This window comes from Oncorhynchus clarkii, chromosome 7 (genome assembly GCF_045791955.1).
Source record: "Oncorhynchus clarkii lewisi isolate Uvic-CL-2024 chromosome 7, UVic_Ocla_1.0, whole genome shotgun sequence".
NCBI classification, from domain to species: domain Eukaryota; kingdom Metazoa; phylum Chordata; class Actinopteri; order Salmoniformes; family Salmonidae; genus Oncorhynchus; species Oncorhynchus clarkii.
In genome coordinates this window covers 35,532,259-35,554,597 of record NC_092153.1, presented here as the reverse complement: position 1 = coordinate 35,554,597, position 22,339 = coordinate 35,532,259, and the positions used below count along the sequence as shown (strand labels likewise).

The window sequence follows — 22,339 nt, the reverse complement described above, 5'->3', positions numbered from 1 at the left end:
TGAGATGGGCGGGGCTAAAGCTTAAGAGGGTGCGACCGATGCTGAAGAGCTCTTCACGAGATACCAAAAACATTCAAAGGCAATTTTCTCAAAAGTGTGTTTACAAGTTGATCAACTTTCAAAGCAGAGCTACTTTCCCATTGTTCCTCAAATGCAGTGTATGATATATCATTTTGCACCCTATGCTGTTCTCAGTGGTTCCCCGACCACATACACTTCTCATACATGCCTAAAATAACACCTTGTGCTATTACCAGGGGTTCTCAGAACACACAGCAATTTGTCACATAAATGTCTATAGACAATTGTCAGTGGGGCCTCTCCTGTCTTCACTTCATCCTAGCCTTCCACTAAGACTAGTTCTAGCCTTCTTCTAAGAAGGCTATAATCGATGCAACGCTGGGGGATGATTTAACAAAAGCTCATTTGCGAAAAAGCACAATCGTTGGACGACTGTACCTAACCATAAACACCAAGGCCTTTCTTAAAATCAAGGCACAGAATAATATATTTTTAAACCTGCATATTTAGCTAAAAGAAATCCAGGTTAGCAGGCAATATTAACCAGGTGAAATTGTGTGACTTCTCTTGCGTTCATTGCATGCAGTCGGGATATATTTAACAGTTTGAGCAGCCTGGCTCATTGCAAACTAATTTTCCAGAATTTTACGTAAATATGACTTAGGGATGCCACCCGTTAGATAAAATACCGAACGGTTCCGTATTTCACTGAAATGAACGTTTTGTTTTCGAAATGATAATTTCCGGATTCGACCATATTAATGACCAAAGGCTCGTATTTCTGTGTGTTATGTTATAATTAAGTCTATGATTTGATAGAGCAGTCTGACTGAGCAATGGTAGGCAGCATCGGGCCCGTAAGCATTCATTCAAACAGCACTTTTGTGCGTTTTGCCAGCAGCTCTTTGCAAGCACAGCGCTTTTTATGACTTCAAGCCTATCAGCTGGTGTATCCGATGTGAAATGGCTAGCTAGTTAGCGGGGTGTGCGCTAATAGTGTTTCAAACGTCACTCGCTCTGAGACTTGGAGTAGTTATTCCCCTATACAAATGGTATAGAGAGAAATAGTCCTATAAATACTATATTAACAACAACCTAAAACCTCTTACCTTGGAATATTGAAGTCTCATGTTAAAAGGAATCACCAACTTTCATATGTTCTCATGTTCTGAGGAAGGAACTTAAACGTTAGCTTTTTTACATGGCACATATTGCACTTTTACTTCTCCAACACTTTGTTTTTGCATTATTTAAACCAAATTGAACACGTTTCATTATTTATTTGAGGCTAAATTGATTTTTATTGATGTATTATATTAAGTTAAAATAAGTGTTCATTCAGTATTGTTGTAATTGTCATTATTACAAATACATTTTTTTTAAATCGTCCGATTTAATCGGTATCGGCTTTTTTTGGTCCTCCAATAATCAGTATCGGATTTGAAAAATCATAATTGGTCGACCTCTAGTTTGAAGTACATTACCATCGTAGTTACTGTAGTAGGTCAAAGCTGTGTTCTGGAAAACATTGGTAAAGCTTGGGTGGAATAGGCATTTTGGTGCTCATGTGAATTTCCTTTCTTTCTTTCAGTTTCAGACCAATGCCTATTCTCACTTAAAACTGTTTTTTGTTTTTAATAAGTTAATGATTTAGAAAGTGTCATGACATTAATACATTTGGACTCCAGTCTATGGAGTACATACAAATAACATATGTAGAAAGAGTAGTAGCCTAATTTATGTTAAATTAATTTGATAGTGTTGTTGGAGCTCCGTAGCGAAAGGAAAACCCAGTTACCTCTGCTGCAGAGGATACGTTCATTAGAGTTACCAGGCAAAGGCATTTTAGCCCACATAAATGCTTCATGGTGTTCAAGTAACAGACGCATCTCAACATCAACTGTTCAGAGGACACGCACGTGTAAATCAGACCTTCATGGTCATTGCTGCAAATAAACTACACTACTTAAGGACACCAATAAGAAGACTTGCTTGGGCCAAGAAACACGAGAAATTGACATTAGAACAGTTGAAACCTGTCCTTTGGTCTGATGAGTCCAAATTTGAGATTTTTGGTTCCAACCGCTGTGTCTTTGTGAGATGCAGAGTAGGTGAACAGATGATCTCCGCATGTGTGGTTCCTACCGTGAAGCATGGAGGTAGAGGTGTGATTGTGTGGGGCTGCTTTGCTGGTGACACTGTAGTTGATTTATTTAGAATTAAAGGCACGCTTAACCAGCATGGCTACAACAGCATTCTGCAGCGATACGCCAACCCATCTAGTTTGCACTTAGTGGGACTATCATTTGTTTTGCAACAGGACAATGACCCAACGCACCTCCAGGCAGTGTAAGGGCCATTTGACCAAGACGGAGAGTTATGGAGTGCTACATCAGATGACCTGGCCTTCACGATCACCTGACCTCAACCCAATTGAGATGGTTTGGGATGAGTTGGACCGCAGAGTGAAGGAAAAGCAGCCAACAAGTGCTCAGCTCATATGTGGGAACTCCTTCAAGACTGCTGGACAAGCATTCCAGGTGAAGCTGGTTGAGAGAATGCCAAGAGTATGCAAAGATAGTTTTGATGTATTCACTATTATTCTACAATGTAGAAAATAGTAAAATAAAGAAAAACCCTGGAATTCGTAGGTGTCCAAACTTTTGACTGGAACTGTGTGTGTGTGTGTGTGTATATATATATATATTTTTTATAACAAGCACACCTAACATGTATAGTATTTTCTCTGAAGCTCGGTTTATTAGGAGTGTTCAACATACATCAGACAGATGTAACCTACTGCATGAGCTCCCTTTCATTCCTGTCTCCTCTGCTCTGCCGCTGCTGCACTGGTCTACAGGGACACTGTAGTCAGAATTAGCATGTGTTTGAACCCATTAAAACACCTTCTCTCACTCGCCCTCTCCCCCCTCTTTCTCTGTATTGCTCTCTCGTTCTCTCTGTGTTGCTCTTATTTCCCCTTCTCTCTTTCTCCCTCTCTGCTCTCTATTCTCTCTCCCTCAATCTCCTGCTGCTCATAGCCTAATGTGGGAGCTCCACTGTGGCCTTATTTCATAGCTAGGTTGCATCTATCTCAAGTCAGTCACTGTCAGCATACTGCCACACTCTGTAACACTCAGTTATCTTAATGGTTTCAATTTCTGGTAATTACCAAACATCATGCAGCTAATTGGATTGAGTTCCTAAAACAACCCAGACTATTATTCATGGAAACTATTAAACTATTCAATATGTTTGACTCCGAGAGGCCTATTTCTCACTAGGATTCGACTTGGTTCATGACTTGAGTTCAGCAGTACAGTTGGAAAGATGGTTCTACGTTCTAAAATGGAGGTTAAGATTAAATGGTTAAGATTAAATGTAAAAAATACTTAATTCGTTTTTGGGGTAATCTGTCCTTTACTATTTATATTTAAAACAACTTCTACTTTTATTCCACTACAATCCTCATGAAAATGTTATTTTTACTCATTTTCCCTGACACCCAAAAGTACTTGTTACATTTCGAATGCTCAGCAGGACTGGAAAATGGTCAAATTCATGCACATATAGATAACATCCCTGGTCTTGTCTACTACCTCTGATCTGGCTGACTTACTATACACAAATTATTTGTTTGTAAATGATGTCTGACTGTTGGAGTGTGCCCTTGGCTATCCGTAAATTCAAATAACATGAAAATCGTGCCGCCCAGCTTGTTTATTATAAGGAATGTGAAATTATTTATATTTTCACTTTTGATACTTAAGTATATTTTAAAACTAAATACTTTTACTCTTAGTGTTTTACTTGGTGATTTTCACTTTTTCTTGATTAATTTTCTATTAAGTTACCTTTACTTAAATTCAAGTATGACAATTGGGTACTTTTCCACCACTGAACTTGCAGTTGCTGTCAATATTACTGAGCTTCTCATTAAAATGAAACAGAAGGGGAAAGATCGTTTCAGTCTTTTATCTCCTGATCTGATACAGGTGGGATTGTGGGATTTCTGGAGATTGCATCACTTTAGAAGAATCTCTATTGGAAAGACTAGCCTAGAGCTTTTCTGAAAGGGATGTGGTCTAAAATGTGATTCTTAAGCTCCTGCTTTTTCCTTATTAGTAGTATTTTAATGGTTTAAAAAAAATATTGCCAGGGTGGAAAGTGTGTGGACTTACTTACTGAGCAAAACATAATTTACAGCATCAGGTTCTTAGCTTTTACATGCCACATAAATGACTATGGTGGTGACAAGTTTCAGAGACAATTGCGCAAATTGTAGACACCACTACATGGAACAGGTAGGACAGGCTTCTGTAGCTTTCCCCTGTGAATACACAGTACTACACTCATTAGCTACAAACTATACAAAACAAGAATCAACATTCAACATTGTCATGTGTTATAATAAAAAACAACATTGTTTGACGTTGCCTAGCTAGATAGCAAAGTGTGTTGTATATTATGCCTACTTTGGCATAGCTAACATTAGCTACGTTAGCTACACAATAGTTAGCTAGCTAGCTAGCTTTTTTTTAAAATAATGGGCAAATGTTGCACAATCCAGGTGTGGAAAGCTCTTAGAGACTTGTCTAGAAAGACTCACAGCTGTAATCGCTCCCAAAGGTGCTTCTACAAAGTATTGACTCCGGTGTTGATACTTAAATAAATAAGATATTTCTGTATTTCATTTTCAATAAATTGGCAAAAATGTACCGAAAGGTTGCTGGATCGAATCCCCGAGCTACAAGGTAAAAATCTGCCGTTTTGCCCCTGAGCAAAGCAATTAATTCCCAACAACAGCTGCTCCCCGGGCGTTGATTTAAGGCAACCCCTCGCACCTCTCTGATTCAGATGATAAGAAAGCGACACAACTGCCTGAGGTGATTTTTATTACTTGTGCTGGCGCAGAACCTATTGTCTACATCAGTGGTTCCTAACTCCAGTCGTCGAGTACCCCCAACGGTACATCTGTTCAAAGGTGGTAAGTACTATTGTCCCAAAAATCGTAGACAATCCTATGTGTCTCTGAGGCTTTATATACTGTATTCTTCACCCTCAGGAGGTGTGTGTTAAAAAAACAAGATAACCATACACACCAACAGTCCTTTGACATTTTATACCTCTCCTACATCCAGAATAGGACTAATGCAGTGTGGACTGAGAGATTGCACCAATTGATGGTAAATAAGCCCTATTGGAGAGGGAGAAGAGTTCTGTCACAAATGACCTCCTATTCCCTTAGTCATTTGTATAAGGTTACTGCATTTTCTGCTTGGTTTTCCTAATGTGATGATTAGTGAACATACAGTTAGTCTGTTAATAGCTGCTCATATTGGGTAAATTATATCAGTGTTATGCTAATTATACAGAAATGGTTTGTTGAGATCAGTGTGGAAAAACTTGACCTGCACAGAGCCCTGACCTCAACCCCATCGAACACTTTTGGGAGGAATTGGAACACCGACTGCGAGCCATGCATAATCACCCAACATCAGTGCCCAGCATCACTAATGCTCTTGTGGCTGAATGGAAGCATGTCTCAACAGCCATGTTCCAACACCTAGAGCAGTGTTTCTCAACACTGGTCCTCGAGTACCCCTCAACAGTGCGCATTTTTGTTGTAGCCCTGGACAACCACACCTCACTGAGGGCTTGATGATTAGTTGACAAGTTGAATCAGGTGTACTTTTCCAGGGTTACAGTAAATATGTGTACTGTTCGGGGTACTGGAGGACCAGGGTTGGGAAACACTGATCTAGTGGAAAGCCTTCCCAGAAGAGTGGAGACTGTTAGAGCAGCAAATGGGGGACCAACTCCTTATTAATGCCCATGATTTTGGAATGAGATGTTCGACAAAAGGTTCATATACCTTTGGTCATGTAGTGTACTTTATAAAGAAAAATATTTATCAGAACTCAGAGGATATGCCTTCTTTAATGTCCACTCGGGTCTGTGTGCTCCCCCTACACACACACACACACACACACACACACACACACAGCGGTTAGTTAAGATAACAGGAAGGGTGTGTCAGACTTTCTGTGTTTATTGATCTTTTATCGCTTTGGAAGCATCTAGCCCCTCCCCCTCATCACTCTATCGGAATGTAGCGACGCCCAGGAAGACGTTTTGGAGATTCCGTACAATAATCACCATGGCAACCCCAATCAGAGATTCCTTTATATGAGTATTGTAGAAAGTCCCTGTGCCTTCTCTCCCCCATAAGTGTGTGTGTGTGTGTGTGTGTGTGTGTCTGTGTGTGTTTTCCCACTGTTTTCACTGCTAGAGACGGTGTGGTCTGTTCTGCTCTCCCATGGGCTGACGGGTGTGGAACATTTGTACCAACCGATAGGAATCGGCCTCAGTGTGCGTCATCACCTCAAACTCTCCTCTCTAATCTATCTCTCTCATCCTCTGTTCTTTTTTAAGTCCTCTAACTTTCCCTCCCTGTCAATTATAGAGCTTTTATTAGTTTAAGTATGCACGTTAATTTCTAGAAATTAGAAACTAGAGCCATAGAGACGATCATCAATCTCGAGATGCTGTGTTTTGTTGTTGCATTGTGTAGTGTTGTCTTGTATCACATTGTGTCATGTTTGTTTGTGTGTGCATGTGTATTGTGTGGATGTACAGTAATTACACGTTGAATGTGTTGAGTCAAAGCTAGGAACAGCAAGGCAGTGATTCATACACTCATCGTTAACACGTAATTTCTGTCTGATTCAGACTGAAGGGATTAGAAACTGTAATTAAGCAATAAGGCCCGAGGGGGTGTGGAATATTGGCCAATAGGGCCCCACAGGGGATGTCATAATATTCATAAAACCTAGCGGTCAAACACAGAAATGGTTCCAAGTGTTGTTTTTTTTCTTCACCATTCATTTTTCCCCATAGGAATTGTAGAACCACTTCAAACAAGGGCTGTAGGCTTTCCCTGGCGTGATGTTTTGATAACCGTGTAAATCTCTCTTTGGACAAGGGGACTTTTATCAGGTGACTTTTGTCAGATTCGAAAATGCTAATTAGCATCAAAGTAGACATCATGCAAGACTACAAATCCCTGCAAGCTTGCATGTCATCTCTAGCTGACACCTTTGCTGTCAGCTAGCTAGCTTCCTTAATCCAAAACAAAAGATATATTTAACATTTTCATTTATTATTCCATATTTCATTGAACTAATATGTCTTATTTATGCATTTGGTCTTGTACAGAATACTATCCTAGTAGCAGTCAGGTATTTACAATGTTCCATGAATACTAGGCTAGTTTATTTTTTAAATTGTTTTTTACTGCTTAGCTCCATTAGCAACACAATTATTTTACCACATCCTCTTGCCTTTCAGCCAGTGGAGGTCTATATTTAAACCCTTGTAATGTCTGCTAACAATATGATCGAGGTGAAAGCTATTTCAATTCATGGTGTCAGAATGCACTACTGTATTAAATAGCTAATTAAATAACTAACTTGTTGACATGTTCTGTTGCAGATTCAAAGCTAGATTAACTCATTGCAGAATGTATCCATAATCATGAATGAATACGCATATTTATATGACAAGAAAGCACCTAGTCACCAATCACGTCAAACACCTGAACTCCAGCAGTTACATTGTTTTTAAAGAAATCAAAACGGTAAACAATGCATACATATGCCTTTTAAAAAGCCAACCAGAAATAGATTTTCCCCACAAAAGGGCTTTATTACAGATAGAAATACTCCTCAGTTTCATCAGCTGTCCGGGTGGCTGGTCTCAGATAATCCCGCAGGTGATGAAGCCGGATGGAGAGGTCCTGGGTTGGTGTGGTTACACGTGGTCTGCGGTTGTGAGGCTGGTTGGATGTACTGCCAAAAAATATTTAAAAAATAATAATAAATGAGGTGGCTTATGGTAAAGAATTCAACATTAAATTATCTGGTGGACATTCCTGCAGCCAGCATGCCAATTGCACATCTGTGGTGTTGTGTGACACAATTGCACATTTTACAGGGCCTTTTATTGTCCCCAGCACAAGGTGCACCTGTGTAATGCTCATTATGTTAAATAAGCTTCTTGAAATGCCACACCTGTCAGGTAGATGAATTATCTTGGCAAAGGAGAAATGCTCACTAACTGAAGAATAGAAAACGTATGTAAACAGATTTGTGCTCACAATTTTAGAGAAATAAGCTTTTTGTATGTATGTACGTATACACACACACACACACACACACACACACAATATTTACAGATTGATACTTGTAGTCAAAGTATCGATGTAATATTGCGATATATAACTGTATCGATGTTGCTTACTATATTAATGATCTGCTGTCCAGAAGGTAACCGCTAACAGAGCAATGTCTTCCCGCAGTAAAGCAAGCACACTGACTCGAGAGAGGATGTTAATCAGTTAATCTCTGAAACCTCTCAAAAGCCAGACCAAAATAATACAGCTATCCAGGACTCAAATCATTACCGGTTTAAAATCGAGCATAAACTGTATCCTAAAACGTTGTTTACATACGACAGACAGTTAGATGGTCCCAGAGGGGAAATCAAAGACTGTTCTGTTCTTCCATTTTGAAAAAGGAAATGTTTTCTATTCTTCAGTTCATGGACTATTTTAGCTGTTTGCCCAGCTGAAATTTTATTGTTTTTTGCCGTGTTTTGAAAATGTAGCTGTAAGGTTGTGAAATGAGGCAGCTTGACAATGAGACAGGCAGATACTATTAGGCAGGTGTAACTGCGATTTAGATGTAAACATTTGAACACGAGAGGGCATCCAAGAGAGGGCAACCACTGATGGGTTTTAGCTTACTGTAGCCATGAATTTCCGCTAAAATATTTATTTAAACAGTGTTAGACTTCACGGGTCCAATAAGTTGGACCTGTTCCAAAATAGAACTGGGGCTTACCCACCAGGATTCTATATGTTTTTTTTTTTTAATATAGAGACCCATTCTGAACGTACCCCTGGACAACTAGACCCGTTTCGCATAGACTGGGTCGGATCTAGACCGGGTCCGATCCGAGTGAGGGAAGCAGCAGAAAATTATTTTCTAAAGCTACTTTATTATCCATAGCTGATAAAACATGAGAGGTGCTGCTCTAGCAGGCGGGGCAGGAACCGTACTGTGAGCGAGTGACTGACTAGAGACGGAAACCAACCAAGTTGACTCGCGCTATAGTATACTGATAGCTGCCATATCTAGCTTATTTATTATAAAATAATATTACCTAGTACCTGTCTTGACTGCATCAAACCAAGCGAAGCTACTTAAGCTAGCTAGCAAGGATAATTGAGGCTGCAGTGCATGCGCATTCTCATCCTACAGTTACAAATAACTATGAAGTAGCTCGTGGTCACAGTAGCCAGTCCTTCTCCTTTACTTTTAATTCCGTCATTTTAATTACATCTTCCATTGATATCTCCTAACTTTTGCCAAACACAGAGCGAGGCTCTATGACTTTAGCCTATTGCCGCGTTGATGACTAATGATTGGCCAACAACAAGCTACACGTACCACGCTCAACTCTTGTGAAAAGCAAGATCATAAATAATTACATTTCTGTCTCTCTCTCTACTGCAGCAGTCGCTTACGGATCTGTACAGGCCCTTCTGTCAAGTCAGTTCAAATTACACATACCTGAGACCCGTGACAGTCATATCAAGTCTGACCCAGACCTGTGACATTATTTAGAATTCTGGATCAGGACCCACTCGGCTCCCGGATCGGGTCTCGAGTATTTGGGAACAGGTGTATCCGTTAAGACCTCTAACACTGACCAAACTATAGCTGACAGTTTAGGAAAATAAAAAAAATGGATTGCAATTAAGTGGGGCAGATGGTAAATATGTTAATGGTATCTCTAATCAGCCAAGGGTGAATCCTAACTTCCACTGAAGTCAAATGTTCACTTGGTCATGCATTGATGTTAGTTGAAGTGAAAATTCAGATTCACCGCTCGGTGATTACAGTAAAGACACTTTCTAGTCTGTGTGGCAAGACACAGGGTGCTCCGCATGTTATGTTGGAGATACAGCGGCTGTGCGAAGAAGACTAGTATATTTCTAATCAGTAGCTGAGCATGGGTATAGGAAGGTCAGAGGTAGTGTGTCAGTAACAGTAATCACAGAGGACGGGGATGCTGAGGAGGGCAGCAATGCCCTGGAGGCCTTAGACAAAATCTGCTGACAAACTGGGAAGTGTAGGTTAGGTAGTGTGTACTGTAGGCCTACAGCGTACTATACTGAGAGAGGGTCAAGTTGAGGTGAGAAACAGGGAGGGGTGTGTGTTTACGTATCGTGTATGTGGAGCTGCGGGGGAGTTTTGGTGGTTTTAAAGACAGATACCCTGTGGGGAATTAGTAATGCGTGCAAAAATTATCATCCCCAATCTCATTTTCCTGCTCCCTCTCTCTCCAAATCCCCCTCCTACAAACATCCCCCTTCACCCCCCAGCTCACAGCCCATCACAGCACCCACCCCGGAGTTGTGTCCATTCCTGAGTCTGTTTTGTTTCCGTTATTAAAAAAGCAGTACAGGCAAAGCTGCCAAAACAGAGGATAATGATGTGAAAATAACCCGGAAAGATCAGCCTGTCTGTCAACTATGTTGTTCAGCTCTCCCCACGCTGGTTATACAGTATATTCTGTACGGTGCATCAGATCCAGCGGCTTAATAAACACATGTACGCCCACGCACACATGCACATACACACACACAGGAAGGGAACAATAATAATCCAAAAGCCTTTACATCACCTGCTGTACTATCCAACCAAAGTCACTATGGCGATAACATCCTGACCTTAATTTATGATTTTAATAACCTTTAATTTCTGCTCAAATGAATTCTAGAAATATGATAATCCACAATTAATGGCATCTGGGTTGATGGATGGGGCAAATGTAAGAGGTAATCCAGGATAGCAGAAAGAGGGTCTGGGGCTACAGTACCAGCATAGACATTTAGTACCCTTGTATGAAAGCCTGGCATGTTCTGCACACACAATTTGGTCTGAAAGCATAGTAAGGTATTGAGACTGGTCATGTGATAACGTCTAAATTGATCTGGAAGCATAGTATGGTGTTCGAGAATAGTCTATTTGAAAAAGTCTTAATTTGATCTGAAAGGGAAAGGGGGATACCTAGTCAGTTGTTCAACTGAATGCCTTCAACTGAAATGTCTTCTGCATTTAACCCAACGGGGTGCTGCCTTAATTGACATCCACGTCTTCGGCGCCTAGGGAACATTGGGTTAACTGCCTTGCTCAGAAGGACTGATTTTTACCTTTTCAGCTCAGGGATTCGATCCAACAACCTTTCGGTTACTGGCCCAATGATCTAATCACTAGGCTACCTGCCGCCCCTAAAGCATAGTACGTACTGAAAATAGTCTGTGATAACGTCTAATTTTGTCTGAAAGCATAGTCTGTGAGAATGGTCATGTGATAATGTCTAATTAATTTTGGGCACCACTTGTTTGTTATTCGTCAACAGGAAACTATAAAATAGTTACAATTATCATATGATATAATCTGAAAGCAGTTCAGGACTTCTAAGTGACAAGGCAATGCATTTCTACACTTTCAGTTGTGTAGACCTGGAACAGGAATATGTAAGGCCTCCGTTCAGGAAAGCTGTGATTAGTTCAGGTGAGGGAAGGGTTCTGGGGGCTGAGTCCGCCCCCATTTATCACCTTCTGTGTGGCTTGAAAACAATTGAGTCAAGACGGTCTGACTCTCCAGACACCAAACAGCACACTTTTCCGTGAACAAATAAGGGTAGTAATACCTGTTAATAGCAGAAAAACATCACACATTCCGAAACTCTTACGGTGTATGCATTCTTCCCTGCTGAAACAGTTTGTGCATATATTCCGACAGTTTTTGTTCGTTTTGGACTGCTGTTCGGTCACACAAAATGTTTAATGGAGGTAAGCCGCATTTTGAAGTCTACGCCCCTTAGTCTGTGATTGGTCAACTGGAAGGGCGAGGCGAGTTTCTGCTTCCTGACGGCTCAGCCCGAAACTGGATTAAACATGGCGAACGACAACTTCGAGCATCGATTGACCGATGAGGTACAAAAGTACCTTCACCAGTACGATTCTATCCATCTGTCCATATAAAGACCAGCATGTATAATTTAAGTTCTTGGAGGGAGATTGCAGAGACCCTGGGGTCAACCGCTTGTTCAAAAAAGTACGGTAGGGTTCGCGACAAGTTCATTTTGACAAGTTTGTATTGCTGGCTTGTTCAGAATGTGGAAAGACTGACGTTTTGGAGTTTGGTTAGGGTTTTGTCGGCTGTGCGGGCACACAGTCTTTCTCAACGGCTAGCTGAATTTCGGAAGCCGAAGTCTACTTCCCTTCGTCGGTGATTGGTCAACAGTAGGGATTGAGGGTAGGTGAGACGGTAGGTGAGACTCTAACGTCCCACCAGGCCAACATCCGGTGAAACTGCAGAGAGGTAACATTCTAAATACACCATTTGTTATAGTAAACATTCTTGTAAGATACATATGTATTTACATCGTTTAAAAGATGAACATCTTATTAATCCAGCCGCTGTGTCAGATTTCAAAAAGCCTTTACTGCGAAAGCAAATATGCGATTTTCTGAGGACGGCGCCCCATACACACAAGTATTACTAGCTTTTTCCAACCAAGCATTAGCGTCACAAAAGTCAGAAATAACAATAAAATAAATTGCTTACCATTGAAGATCTTCCTCTGGTGGCAATGCCAAGTGTATTACTACACAGTGAATGTCCATTTTGTTTGATAAAGTCCATTTTTATAGCCTAACCCGAAAAATGTTTAAACCGCTTGCGTCGTGATTTCCGTCTCATTCAACTTTGGACAAAGCATTCGTGGTAATTACACACACTAAACAAATGTTTATCCAGTCATGGTTGGTTTCATTGCAATCCTCTGGTTTGTACTTGATGGTTCTTTTCCCGGGACGTATTGACCGAAACGAACCGATTTTGAAGACGCCAATCAATGACCTCATTGCGCACCAATGGTAGGACCGGTCTGTCGTTGATTGACTGTATTTTGGCCCAATGACCACTGATCATCTTGAAATCTAGCTTGGAAGATAGCCAATGAGCTGAGATAAATGCCAATATGTAATGGTTATACAATGTTCAAAAAAATAAAGGGAACACTAAAATAACACATCCTAGATCTGAATGAATGAAATATTCTTGTTAAATACTTTTTTCTTTACATAGTTGAATGTGCTGACAACAAAATCACACAAAAATGATCAATGGAAATCAAATTTATCAACCCATGGAGGTCTGGATTTGGAGTCACACTCAAAATTAATGTGGAAAACCACACTACAGGCTGATCCAACTTTGATGTAATGTCCTTAAAACAATTCAAAATGAGGTTCAGTAGTGTGTGTGGCCTCCACGTGCCTGTATGACCTCCCTACAACGCCTGGGCATGCTCCTGATGAGGTGGTGGGTGGTCTCCTGAGGGAGCTCCTCCCAGACCTGGAATAAAGCATCCGCCAACTCCTGGACAGTCTGTGGTTGGTGGATGGAGTGAGACATTATGTCCCAGATGTGCTCAATTGGATTCAGGTCTGGGGAACGGGCGGGCCAGTCCATAGCATCAATGCCTTCCTCTTGCAAGAACTGCTGACACATTCCAGCCACATGAGGTCTAGCATTGTCTTGCATTAGGAGGAACCCAGGGCCAACCGCACCAGCATATGGTCTCACAAGGGGTCTGAGGATCTCATCTCGGTACCTAATGGCAGTCAGGCTACCTCTGGCGGGCACCTGGAGGGCTGTGTGGCCCCCCAAAGAAATGCCACCCCACACCATGACTGACCCACGCCAAACCGGTCGTGCTGGAGGATGTTGCAGGCAGCAGAACATTCTCCACGGCGTCTCTAAGACTCTGTCACGTGCTCAGTGTGAACCTGCTTTCATCTGTAAAGAACACAGGGCGCCAGTGGCGAATTTGCCAATCTTTGTGTTCTCTGGCAAATGCCAAACGTCCTGCACTGTGTTGGGCTGTAAGCACAACCCCCACCTGTGGACGTCGGGCCCTCATACCACCCTCATGGAGTCTGTTTCTGACCGTTTGAGCAGACACATGCACATTTGTGGCCTGCTGGAGGTCATTTTGCAGGGCTCTGGCAGTGCTTCTCCTGCTCCTCCTTGCACAAAGGCGGAGGTAGCGGTCCTGCTGCTGGGTTGTTGCCCTCCTACGGCCTCCTACACGTCTCCTGATGTACTGGCCTGTCTCCTGGTAGCGCCTCCATGCTCTGGACACTACGCTGACAGACACCGCAAACCTTCTTGCCACAGCTCGCATTGATGAGCTGCTCTACCTGAGCCACTTGTGTGGGTTGTAGACTCCGTCTCATGCTACCACTAGAGTGAAAGCACCGCCAGCATTCAAAAGTGACCAAAACATCAGCCAGGAAGCATAGGAACTGAGAAGTGGTCTGGTCACCACTTTCAGAACCACTCCTTTATTGGGGATGTCTTGCTAAATAACTATAATTTCCACCTGTTGTCTATTCCATTTGCACAACAGCATGTGAAATGTATTGTCAGTCAGTGTTGCTTCCTAAGTGGACAGTTTGATTTCACAGAAGTGTGATTGACTTGGAGTTACATTGTGGTGTTTAAGTGTTCCCTTTATTTTTTTGAGCAGTGTATGTTTTTAAGACCAGCCTTTGTCGTAAACTCTGGCGTAAAAGAGGTTCATTCGCCATTGCAAATCCTACTTGACGGAGCCACGGGTGTTACGTATAGCAGTACATATTCAATAGCATTTTCAACAATTTAATATATTTAAATTATGGCGAATAAATCCGGAAAAGCTAAATCCCAAATTATAGAGGAAATAGATGGAGACAGCATGACCGAGTTGCTTCAGGAAGATGAATATTTCATTGAAGCTAGTTTTGAAATATTATTAGATTTTCTTATTTTATTTGCAATATATAAAAATATAATCTGTAATGAAATGTGTAAAGTACACATTGGCTATACTGTGTGAGTGTTTAAAAAAATGTATTTTACATAAACATGGAATGGAACACGTATGTTTATTTGCTTTTATTTTCTTCTACAAGATCTATTGTAATATTTTCCTACATTCAATTCACATTTCCACAAAATGCTGAGTGTTTCCTTTCAAATGATACCAAGAATATGCATATCCTTGCCTCTGGGCCTGAGCTACAGGCAGTTAGATTAGGGTATGTCTTTAGGCAGAAATTGAGAAGAAGTTAAACTAGATACTCGTTTTGATGCACTTTTTTTATTTTTATTGAAAAATACCAAACATCTTCGGTAGATATCAAATTAATGATAGATTTCTTGAGGTATCTTAGATTAATTCTGACTTTTGGGGAAGTGTATACTGGCTATGGCGTCTCAAATGGACGAACGGTACTATTGCCGCTTTTTTAAAATCATTTTTCAAGCGAAGGTCTCGTAAGGGAGTATTCGAGCACACTCGGTCGTTTCGGCTAGCCGCCAGCCGAACTGAAGCATGCTGATGCCTTTATTAGCTACACATCTCAACACTTTAACCTCTTTATTTTTTGTCCCTTTGTGCTGTTTTTAGGCACTTTGTGTGCAGTCCATCGATTCCCGTGGATAATATCTTTGGCTGAGTCATCACTGTTTTGTTGGGACTCTGCTGGGTCTTTTTCTCCTGCTAGCCTAGTACCATTTGGTTCAATCATGGCTGAGTGCCCCTGGCATTGTCATATACTAGACGTTTGACATTAGCAAAAGAGGGAAGGACAACTCCTGCTGGGAACTTACTGTGAGTGGCCCCCCTCTTCCTAGGTTCTCTGTCCAGTGAAGAGAGGCTAAACGTGTGTTGTCGTTGTCCTTGTTGTCTGGCGTGGATGTGTGAAGTCCACGCTCTTCTACCATGGTTTGTTAATGTGTTGTCCCTTCTGTTTCTCTCCCTCTCTCTGTGTTCCAGTACGCTACCTGCTGAAGAACAATGTCAGTCCAGACTTGTGCAACGAGGATGGACTCACTGCCCTACACCAGGTGAGCTTATGTTCCTCTGTCACTAATTATAAACAATATAATTACTAAGTCCTTCAATCCACATATTTTTCAGTGGCAGTCATACTTTAGGTCCAAATAGTTCTCCCCAGTCGCTCTGTCTCTCTCTAAAATCCAGGACACCAGACACTTAAAAATATATATATGGTTAACCGGCACCATCAACTGATTGAAAACCGCTTAAATGTGCCAAAAAGTTATCGTATAAAATAAACATGCTTGGTGGTGTAATGTGTGATGAAGCTGGTACCAGAAAACCAGCTCGGGCCTTCTGCTCAGAGTCAGTCTGCTTGTCTGTCTGTCTGTCTCTGTCCACAACACCAGATCATCTGCACTCTTAGGATATAAAACTGAGCCTTCTGAGCCCTCCCCAAAACATAGCAGCCACATCCAAAGATTGGGGGGGTTGTGGCACTTGCGTGTGTTTAATAACTCGGCTAGCCCAACCGAACGAGTGTGCTCACATACTCTCAATCTGTTTTCTGAGTGGCGCAGTGGTCTAAGACTGCATCCCAGTGCAAGAGGCGTCACTGCAGTACCTGGTTCGAATCCAGACTGCATCACATCCGGCCGTGATTGGGAGTCCCATAGGGCGGCGCACAATTGGCCCAGCATCGTCCGGGTTTGGCTGGGGTAGGCCGTCATTGTAAATAAGAATTTGTTCTTAAATGATTTGCCTAGTTAAATAAATAAAGAATTCAAATGTTTCATGCCATGCAGTGGTGGGCTGCGTGTGCGTGCATGTTTGTGCGTGTGTCTTTACTTTGTGTTTGTATGAGGTAGTGTTATTAATGAGTTGTTCCAGGCCAATGCTATTGTACCTGCAGTGTGGTGTGCTCTCGTTATGACACGGGGCATTAATCAATGCAGCCCGGCACACACATTGGCTCCGTCTCTATTCATGTTTCCTCAATTCCGTTTCTCAAAAAAAATGAGAAACAATAAAAGGCAAATGCTGCAATAAACCCCAGGACAGTAGAAGGCGATGAGCTGGTAATAGCCATCTATGGCCAAACAAGGAAGTGACAACACACCCAAGCAAGGAAGAGGCAAGCGGGAGAATAAAATAGTGTACACAGAGACACTTGACTGGCAAGAAAATATAATTTGTGCGAATTACCCAGGATCTACTAGACTTTATGTATCGAGAAACACAAAAAATAGGCGATATACGGAGACAGAGAAGATGCCCTCTACAGGTTTACAGGGGTGGATGTAGGGGCATACGGCCGAGAGAGCTATGGTGGAGTGTTTCAAGAGTTCTTTTGGGTCTAAACTGCAGAAGACCCTCTATTTACAACCGCCAGCTGTCCTGCCAGGTTCCACAATGCCAAGTCCTCATGTTTTCCTGGGAGATGCAACTTTCCCCCTACAAGAGGACCTCATGCGCCCTTAGACATGTATGTTGATAATAGACCGTTGGAATCAATTTCACTTATTCTGTTTCACATTTCCCTTGTTTATGTATACATGTAGGCACCTCTATGATGAATTACGTTTTATTTATTTATATACAGTACCAGTCAAAATTTTGGACACCTAGGTTTTTTTTTTACTGTTTTCTACATTGTAGAATAGTAATGAAGACATCACAACTATGAAATAGCACATATGTAATCATAATTTTTTGTCCATTAAAATAAAATTGATGAGAAATACAGTGTAGACATTGCTAATGTTGTAAATGACTATTGTAGCTGGAAACGGCAGATTTTTTAAATATATTTTATTTATTTTTATGGAATATCTACATAGGCGTACAGAGGCCCATTATCAGCAACCATCACTCCTGTGTTCCAATGGCACATTCTGTTAGCTAATCCAAGTTTATCATTTTAACCTGTAGTGACACCCCATCCCGTGAACGGGACCGTTGTCATCATCTGACACTAATTAGCATGACGCAACGGACATAAATCTTCCTAGAAAATATTCCTATTCATGAAAATCACAAGTGAAATATATTGGAACACAGCTTAGCCTTTTGTTAATCACCCTTTCATCTCAGATTTTCAAAATATGCTTTACAGCCAACGCTAGACAAGTTTATCATAGCCTAGCATAGCATTATGCCTTGCTAGCAGCAGGCAACCTTGTCACGGAAATCAGAAAAGCAATCAAATTAAATCGTTTACCTTTGATGAACTTCGGATGAACTTCGGATGTTTTCACTCACGAGACTCCCAGGTAGACAGCCAGTTCATTTTTTCCCGAAAGATTATTTTTGTAGGCGAAATAGCTCTGATTGTTCTTCACGTTTGGCTGAGAAATCGCCCGGAAATTGCGGTCACCACAACGCCGAAAAATATTCCAAATTAGCTCCATAATATCGACAGAAACATGGCAAAAGTTGTTTTGAATCCATCCTCAATGTGTTTTTCTAATATCTATTTGATAATATATCCGTCGGGACAATTCGTTTTTCACTAGGACCGATTGGAATAATGGCTACCTTTGTATTTTACGCGAGAATCTCTCTCGGAGCCACCATGTGACCACTTACGCAATGTGGCCGCCTACGGCTATTCTTCAACATAAATGCGTAAAACTACGTCACAATGCTGTAGACACCTTGGGGAATACGTAGAAAGCGTAAGCTCGTTGATGGTAGATTCACAGCTGAATAGGGAGTCATTGGAACGCAGCGCTTTCAAAACCTGGGGCACTTCCGGATTGGATTTTTCTCAGGCTTTCGCCTGCAACATCAGTTCTGTTATACTCACAGACAATATCTTTACAGTTTTGGAAACGTTGTTTTCTATCCAAAGCTGTCAATTATATGCATATTCTAGCATCTTTTCCTGACAGAATATCCCGTTTAAAACGTTTTTTTTTCTCCAAAAATGAAATTACTGCCCCCTAGCACCGAGGTTAATAGGCGAATTGATCATTAGAAAACCCTTTTGCAATTATGTTAGCGCTGTGAAAACTGTTGTTCTGTTTAAAGAAGCAATACAATTTAGTTGAGTATCTTGAGCATCATCATTTGTGGGTTTGATTACAGGCTCAAAATGGCCAGAAACAAAGACATTTCTTCTGAAATGTGTCAGTCTATTCTTGTTCTGAGAAATGAAGGCTATTCCATGTGACACATTTCCAAGACACTGAAGATCTCATACAACGCTGTGTACTCACAGAACAGTGCAAACTGGCTCTAACCAGATTAGAGTCCTCAACTGGCAACTTCGTAAAATAGTACCCGCAAAACACCAGTCTCAATGTCAACAGTGAAGAGGCGACTCTGGGATGCTGGCTTTCTAGGCAGCGTCGCATTGGAACACAGGAGTGATGGTTGCTGATAATGGGCTTCTGTAACACCTATGTAGATATTTCATAAAAAATCTGCTGTTTCCAGCTACGATAGTCATTTACAACATTAACTTCATATGGCTGCAGGGGCAGTATTGCGTAGCTTGGATGAAAAGGTGCCCATTGTAAATGGCCAGCTCCTCAGTCTCAGTTGCTAATATATGCATATTATTATTAGTATTGGATAGAAAACACTCTAAAGTTTCCAAAACTGTCAAAATATTGTCTGAGTATAACAGAACTGATATTGCAGGCGAAACCCTGAGGAAAATCAAAACAGGAAGTGGCTTCTATTTTGAAAACTCAAATGTTCCATAGCCTCCCTTTGCTGGATTTAAAGGGATATGAACCAGATTCCTTTTCCTATCGCTTCCTCAAGGTGTCAACAGTCTTCAGACATGGTTTCAGGCTTTTATTTTGAAAAATGAGCCAGAATGATAACATCGCGTCAAGTGGTCACATGAGTTTTGCTTGTGCAACAGAGTTTGGGCAGCCATTGCTTTTCCCTCTCCTACTGTGAAAGACATTTGCGTTTGATACATTGTTGATTATTTTAAAAACAACCTGAGGATTGATTATAAAAAAACGTTTGACATGTTTCTGTGGACATTATGGTAACTATTTTGAATTTTCATCTGCGTTGTCGTGACCGCTCTTTCCTGTGGATTTCTGAACATAACGCGACAAACAAACGGAGGTATTTTGGATATAAAAATCATCTTTATGGAACAAAAGGAACATTTGTTGTGTAACTGGGAGTCTCGTGAGTGAAGACATCCGGAGTCCATCAAAGGTAAACGATTAATTTGATTGCTTTTCTGATTTTCGTGACCAGGCTTCCTGATGCTAAGTGTATGTTTTGTCGTGCGATCGATAAACTTACACAAACGCTTGGATTGCTTTCGCTGTAAAGCATAATTTCTAAATCTGACACGACAGGTGGATTAACAAAAGGCTAAGCTGTGTTTTCCTATATTGCACTTGTGATTTCATGAACATAAATATTTGTAATATTTATTGAATGTAGCACACTAGGGGGATTGCAGCCATAACAAGTTAACAATGTCTACACTGTATTTCTGATCAGTATGATGTTATTTTAATGGACAAAAAAAAGACATTTCTAAGTGACCCCAGACTTTTGAATGGTAGTGTGTATTTTTTGTGTGTTGGGCATCAATTATACCTTGACTATCACCATTCATTCTCGCTGTCGATAATTCTAATGTTATAACTTCTAATTGTAACTGTATCCACTGGCGAATTGGGAGAGAGTGGAGTGATTGCTATCAAGAGCCAACATCTTTTTTTGCGGCAGTGTTGTCTGACAGCAGTAATGGTCTCTGATTGATTGAGAGATTCAATGAGCTATCATCGTTAAGTAACATAGGAAATGCAAAGCAGTGAATATTTACATTCATGCACTTTGAAATAAATGTTGTAACTTTGTCCTAGAAGCATTTAAATGCACAGCACTCCCACATCATATGAATGAATATGCCTACCTGATACAGGGGACACAGTGAACAGTTGGGAATTGGGGCCAGTTTCATTGTAAAGTTTCCTTGGTGTTAAATACAGTCTGAACAAACTTAAAATGTATAAATTGATGGTTCAGATTACGAGATGCCAAGGTCCAATTTTCCCATATTCTGTTCCAGTTAAAGGGTTTTTCAAATTCACTTAGATCTGTGAACCATATGTTTTTAATGGCTAGTTTTAAAATGTGTTTTTCAAAAGTTTATATATTATAGATATCAGTCCTTTCGGGAACCCAGATAATTTATTTATAAATCCCATCATTGGATGGTTTGGTAGTAGGGTTTCCCAAGGGATTCCTTAGGACAGCATAGCTGACCTAAATTGTAAGTATAGAAAAGGAGTTGGCTGGTAATATGTATGCGTCGTTCAAATCCTGGAAGGTTGTCAAACCATTACTGTCCATGATATTGGCAAGGGCACGGATTCCACATTTGGATCACTGGGGGGATGCAAAAGGCCGCCCTCCAGATCGCAAGGCATTATTGTGAAATATTGGAGTATAGATGGGCCATTTTGATTCCCAGTTACATTGTTTTTCAATTTTGCACCTAATATACATTTTGTGGGCAAAAATAAGCGCCAAAGCGTAGTTGACATTGTTTAATGGATATGTCAGTAAAGACCACGTCTTACAGTGCAATAGGAGACGTCATATGTCTTTCTATACTCAAATTATGAGAATGCATAATGAGATGACATGATCAGTAGATTTGAGGGAAATTGCTGTTATTTACTTTGATTGACGAATTGCCTGGGCTCGGGGCCATGGATAATAAAAATAGCAAAAGAGATCACGATGTCTGCTGCATCTAGGGATTCTGAACGGAGAAGAGCAGATATCACCTGTTAGAACTATGGCTAAGGGATTGGCATAGTGGCCCTTTACACACCTTTACAAAATTGCCGATTTGGGCACTGATAAACGCCTAAATTGGAACACGGTGGCCGTACAATAACATGCTGTACATGACGTCAGAGCTCTGGCTCTGCTCTTCACAGTCCTGTATGGGTGTTGACTGGCAGAAGTTCTGTTCTGAACTTGAGCACCTGGGACTCTAGGTATTCTGAAAGATGAGACGTTGAGGATTATTATAAATACCGCTTTGATGTCATACAAGCAAACACCCGTGAGTTCAATTGGGCACTTCACATTTCCATATCATAAAACGTTCACGATCACTATGTTTGATGTACCATTACAAGATGACATGGCGTAATACCCTTGGTTGTTCTGAACAGACCAGTTAGTTCTCTCACTCAAACCCTTGTCATTTTTTTTGTCTTGTGTTGCACCTACCCCACATTTCCCAGGAATATTCTCATGTTACTGAATGTATCCGGAGTATTGTCCGATTTTGTTATCAACAAATGTGTCAAAGTACAGTAAATGTCAAATTCAAATAAAATCTACAGTG

At 40.9% G+C, this 22,339-nt stretch overlaps 1 protein-coding gene across 1 annotated transcript in view; it reads left to right on the top strand.

Moving 5' to 3' along the window:
* LOC139413229 (protein phosphatase 1 regulatory inhibitor subunit 16B-like) overlaps positions 1 to 22,339 on the top strand; it is a 133,488-nt gene that overhangs the window by 63,014 nt on the left and 48,135 nt on the right. Inside the window, exon 3 of the mRNA XM_071160367.1 lies at positions 15,985 to 16,055. Within this exon, the coding sequence (XP_071016468.1) occupies positions 15,985 to 16,055 (71 nt within the window). The remainder of the gene's footprint in view (positions 1 to 15,984; positions 16,056 to 22,339) is intronic.